Source organism: Chrysochloris asiatica, unplaced genomic scaffold (assembly GCF_000296735.1).
Source record: "Chrysochloris asiatica unplaced genomic scaffold, ChrAsi1.0 scaffold00042, whole genome shotgun sequence".
Lineage (NCBI taxonomy): Eukaryota > Metazoa > Chordata > Mammalia > Afrosoricida > Chrysochloridae > Chrysochloris > Chrysochloris asiatica.
In genome coordinates this window covers 21,907,430-21,913,045 of record NW_006408560.1, presented here as the reverse complement: position 1 = coordinate 21,913,045, position 5,616 = coordinate 21,907,430, and the positions used below count along the sequence as shown (strand labels likewise).

At 42.0% G+C, this 5,616-nt stretch overlaps 1 protein-coding gene across 1 annotated transcript; it reads left to right on the top strand.

The window, feature by feature from the left end:
• Positions 1-526: 526 nt before the first annotated feature.
• LOC102841447 (chromosome unknown open reading frame, human C1orf192) lies at positions 527-5,164 on the top strand. Its single transcript, XM_006861769.1, has 5 exons — positions 527-566; positions 2,586-2,648; positions 3,411-3,491; positions 3,970-4,146; positions 4,865-5,164. Exons 1-5 carry the CDS (start codon positions 540-542, stop codon positions 5,162-5,164), a joined length of 648 nt encoding a protein of 215 aa, XP_006861831.1. The 5' UTR covers positions 527-539.
• The last annotated feature ends 452 nt before the right edge of the window (positions 5,165-5,616 follow it).

The following is a 5,616-nucleotide window of genomic DNA, read 5'->3' as shown; positions in this document are numbered from 1 at the left end:
CCCCAGTCCCCTGTGTATCCAAACAGGAAAGAACTGGTTCCAAGCCCTGGTAAAGACTCAAACTCCAGTTTCTGGCTTCATTACATACCCCAATGAAAGCTCTTAAGTTTCCATGATTTGTTAAAGTGGTTTAAGACTAGAGAGACAACTTGAAAATAGTTAAGCAGGGGTAAGTTATGCTAGAAAAATGAAAAATTTTCTACTTAGCTAATTTTCTCATTTTTATTGAAGGTCTCCATGATTTGTTCAAGTAGTTAAAGACTTGAAAGACAACTTCAAAGTTCTTATGCAGGTGTAACTCATGCTAGAAAAATTAAGGTTTCTACTTACCTAATGTTTTCATTTTTACTTTGTCCCTCATCACTCTAAAATACAAATGAACCTCAATTTTAAGGAGAAAGGATAAGGGTCAGCTAAGGATGTGAATAAAAGATCATTGAAAAGAGGCCGTCCCTGATGATGATTGGGTGCAAGTCCTGGAAGGGCTGGCTGCCTTCCGGGGTTGCCAAGCAACAAGTATAAACAGAAGTGGCAGGAACATGGCCACAAACTACAGTGCCAACCAGGTAAGTCCTCTTTCTCCATCTCTTCGCGGTTTAATTTTGGCTTCCAGCTCTACCTTACATGACTTAACCTTCATGTGAGATTCTAACCGCTGAATTGCTTATCAGAGAGTGGGGTAAGGTAGCATTTCTACTCCGCAGAGTATGGAGTGCCCACAGACTAGCATTTCTACTCCGCAGAGTATGGAGTGCCCACAGACTCTGGGTGGAGTTTGTTGGGTTTAAACCAGAGGTCAGCAAATCAGTTTCCATAAAAGGTCAGAGAGAAAATATTTGAGGCTTCATAAGTCAGCGACAAAAATCAGATATAATGTATTGTAGGGGTTATCATGTTCACCTCATAAAAGATCCCCAGTTCGAAACTGAGTTGTTGTTAAGTGCCGCTGAGTCAGTTCTGACCCATAGTAATTCTGTATAGGGTTTCCAAGGAGTGACCTTGAACCAGTGATCTTGTGGCTCAAACTGACTTTGCAATCCAGTACATTAGTGCACAACACCAAACCAGAACTTGAAACTAGGTAGAAACAGTAAATGTATCCTTTTTTGGAGTCCTGGTGTGGTGCTGTAGGAATAGCATAGGACTGCTAACCATAGGATGGGAGTCCTGGTGTGGCGCTGTGGGCTAATACGCTAGACTGAAAGTTGGTTCGATTCGCAAGGTTGGTGGTTCAAGCTCACCAGCCACTCCTTGGAAACCCTATACAGGGTTGCTATGGGTCAGAACTGACTGGCGGCACTTAATAAGCTAACCACAAGGTTGGTGGTTCCAACTCACCAGCTGCTCCTCAGAAACCCTATACAGGGTCACTATGAGTCAGAACTGACTCCATGGCACTTAACAAAAACAATATAACAAGAGAAAACAAATGTCTGTGAAATATTTTTTCACAAGATACAAAATAGTATAATAACTGAGTGTAATTTTTTATGTTAAGTGCCATCAAGTCGATTCCAACCCATAGTGACCCTGTATACGGTTTCCAAGGAGCAGCTGGTAAGCTTGAACCACCAACCTTGCAGTTCAAACAACTTTGCAGTCTGATGCACTAACCCACAGCGCCACACCTGGACTCCAATATATATATATATTTATATGTTGTTGTTGTTATGTGCTGTGGAGTTGGTTCCGACCCATAGCGACCCTGTACAGGGTTTCCGAGGCTGTATGAAAATCTTTACGGGAGCAGAAAGCCTCATCTTTCTCCCGTGGAACAGGTGGTAGTTTCGAACTGCTGATCTTAAGGTTCGCAGCCCAATTCATAACCACTACGCTACCAGAGCTCCTTATATATTTATATAATACAGCTCAAATAATGAATAGAAGGAAAATCTTTTGGGGGATAGAGAACATTTTGCTTAATTGATATTCAAAGTTAAGTGTTGCCTTTCTTCCAGACAACTGAAAATTCTAAATTATAAAAACAAATTTGCTCACTGGCCATCCAAAAACAAACAGCAGCATGGGTATGGTCCTTAGGCCATAGTTTGCAGGTCTCTGGCCAAGACCAACACTGTTCAATAAAACAATAAGGTGAGCTACAAATGTAACTTAAAATTTTCTAGTAGCCACATGAAAAAAAAAAAGAAAAGAAATTAAAATGTACTAAATTTAACCCAGTATATCCAAAATGAAATCTGGTGTGGTGCTGTTGGTTAATGCGCTGGGCTGCAAAGTACGTTTGAATAGCAAGGTCGGCAGTTCAAGGTCACCAGCTACTCCTAGGAAACCCATACAGGGTCACTATGGGGCGGAACCAACTATACGACACTTAACAAGTCTTTAAAATCTAGTATATGTTTTACACTGAAAAAGTACCTCTTTCAACCAGTCACATATCAGCTGCTGAATTGTCACATGTGGCTACCATATTGGACACTGTAACTCTAGAACAAATGACTCCTTTCTATAGTGAGTTAAAGTCTAGCATGGTTGTTCATGTCTTTGGTCTTCCAATCTAAAATCTGTTCAATCCTGGGTTGTGGCTCTAATCCTCACAGGGTTTCTTAACTTTCTCTTCACAGTATGAAAAAGGTTTCTCACCCAAATATCTGCAGAATTGGTCCCCTGCCAAGCCAACAAAAGAGGTATTGAGTGCATCCACAAGGCCAGTTTCTCATTATTTATGTCATGCTCTCAAAAACTTCCTGGGGCAAAACTCCTTTTAGTCTTCTAAAACTTCCTCCTCTCTAGAGCTTTGGTAGCCTATTGGTTACGAATTGGGCTGCGAATCACAAGGGCAGCAGTTCAAAACTACCAGCTGTTCCATGGGAGAAAGATAAGGCTTTCTGCTCCTTTAAGATTTACAGCCTCAGAAACCCTGTGAGTCAGAACCGACTCCACGGCATATAACAACAACAAAGTCCCGATTGAAAACTTTTCATTTTGTCTAGATGGGTCTGGTGAAAAGAGACGGATAGGATTCTTAAGATTCAATAGTAAGAAATTGTTATCGTGACTAATTGCAACCATCACAACTGTAAACGTAGAAGTTTTGTAACAAAAATGCGGGAGTAGTTCATCTTACAGTCCAGAAACAGCCTAGGACTACCGAGAGAGAAGAGCACAAGCGGAATGTGGGACCTTATCCAGAGAAGCAGTGACACCAGAGATGGAGGCAGAGATGAGGACATGGAGAAAGGGAGCACCTGAGGACTCTGGACTCATGGAAAGAGAGGGACTGGGTGCTGGTGGCAAGGAGGCAGGCTTGCAGAATGTGCCCTTTGGTTGTTTAAATTGTTATATATTCCTGAGTGTTTCTGAATACACGCCCCCCCCCCAAATTCCTCCTCTCTCCCTCCATTTAACTCTGTTTTCACAATTATTATTCTCTTTTATCTCTACCCCAGAGTATCTCTTCTCATGAAGGCTACACTCAGATTATCGCCAATGACCGTGGTCATCTGTTGCCTTCAGTGCCTCGCTCCAAGGTGAGGTGCCACGTCCATTCCTATCAACAAAGATAAAAAATTGAGGCACAGAACTGGGGCAACAGAGGGGTAAATTTGCACTATCCCACAGCCCCTATCTGAAAAACTAAAGTTCAATCTATTTCATGTTGCACATGAGTGCCTCCAAACTTTTGGTCAGTTTATCCAAGGCAGAATTATGTTTAGCACTAGAAATCTTCAAACTGATAAGTCATCTATAGAAAGACAGTGCCCTCAGAAGATATTTATGCAGTAGATATAATAACTTTGTCAAGCTGAGCCTAAGGATATGACATTAAGCAAGCAGAGGGAAGGGGATGAAATATTAGGGGACCCTAGATGAGGGAGGGGAAGAGGAATGAGTTAGGAGATTACATTTCAGTCTTGTTTCATTACCGTGCATTCCCAAAGGTAAAGGTTGGAAATCAGAACACTAGTCAGCGACTGGGAGTGAGAAGCTATGTCTTTTTACTTTTAGGCAAGTCCTTGGGGTTCCTTCATGGGCACCTGGCAAATGCCTCTGAAGATACCCCCTGCTCGGGTGACTCTGACCTCCCGTACAATGGCTGGTGCTGCCTCCCTCACCAACTGGGTACAGAAAAATCCTGATTTGCTCAAGGCCTCTAATGGAATACGTCCTGAAATCTTAGGCAAGGTATCTACTCCTCCCAAGTAACCACAAATCCTATTATCTCAACTTCTTTTCAATCTCAAAATTGCTTGTTGTTATACTACCACTATTCCAGCAGGGGGAACTTCTAACCAACTTTGTCTTATCCATTCTAATTGCTAATCACCTTCTGAGGCCTAAAGGACAAAATGATGTAATCTCAAAATGTACAGTTGTTGGAGTGCCTTCAAGTAGACTCTGACTCATAGTAATCCTCTATGTCAGAGCAGAACTGCTCACAGTGTGGCGCTGTAGGATAACCACAGGACTTCTAACTGCAAGGTTGGTGGTTCAAACCCACCAACCGCTCCTTGGAAACCCTGTACAGGGTTGCTTAGAATTGGAACTGACTTGATGGCACTTAGAAAGCAACAATATTAATGGGAGTGGTTAGTGGGTTTGAACATTTCTATCAGCAGCTAAGTTTGTTGTTGTTAAGTGCTGTTGAGTCAGTTTGACTCACAGTAAACCTGTATTAGGGTTTCCGAGGATAGCTGGTGGGTTTGAACTATCAACTTTGTGGTTAGCAGTCCAGTACTGATCCTACAGCACCAGAACTCCTTAGGTGAATCACATTTTATGTGAAACATGACCTTTTTTGCCCATGGTATGGCAGAAAAGAAAGTTAGAATTCTGAGATGGCCTGGGAACAATCTGGAATTGACCAGAAACATAACTGTTTTATCCATTCCACTCTTCACAGCCCCATGATCCAGATAGTCAGAAGAAACTCAGTAAGAAGACTGTACAACAAGCACCACATACAACCATAATTCCTAACTCCACACCCACAGGCTGCAATTCCCCTCAGCAAGTGCAAAGCTCACACCCCTCTGCAGGTCACACTCCAGCTCTCCAAAACTCACCCAACTCTCCTAAGAGGCCACCATGTACACCGGAACACTCAGAAGGTCCTGATCTAGCTGAGATCCCAAAATATGAAACTGGAACTCAAGAAGAGACTAAGGGCCACACTGAGAAAACCTGTCTCCAGACCGAGTAAAGTATGCAGGAATGTGAAATAGGGAAATTATGGGATGGGAGTAAAGACAAATTTAGAAAATAAACATTGTTGAATCTTCTACTGATCTGGATTTTCTCTTTCTGTTTTAGCTGGCTCTGGTAACCCATAACTAGAAGGAAGGTTGAAAGGAATAGAGCAAGGATTGCGTTAGTTATACTGTGTTTGAAAAATGATCAAAATGAAGTCAATGTGAATCATAATAAAATGAAAGAACCTCAGAAAAACAGGCCCCTCTACACTTTTCCCATTTTCATCTTGGGCTTGAGATCCAACTTTGAAAAGGAAATGTTTCCATTTTCAGAGCTATCTGTACACAACCTCATGAAGGGACATGACCTTGGAGAAGAGCATGCGCAACTTCAAAGGCTGAAGTGTAATTGTTTAGTTGTTGTTATGTGCTGTTAAATTGGTTCAGACCCTGTACATGGCTT

Excerpts from the sequence above, each read along its gene's own strand:
- LOC102841447 (XM_006861769.1), top strand. The coding sequence starts at position 540 with ATGGCCACAAACTACAGTGCCAACCAG. Across the intron at positions 2,649-3,410 it reads CTGCCAAGCCAACAAAAGAG|AGTATCTCTTCTCATGAAGG; the intron begins GTATTGAGTGCA and ends TCTCTACCCCAG. Across the intron at positions 4,147-4,864 it reads GTCCTGAAATCTTAGGCAAG|CCCCATGATCCAGATAGTCA; the intron begins GTATCTACTCCT and ends CACTCTTCACAG.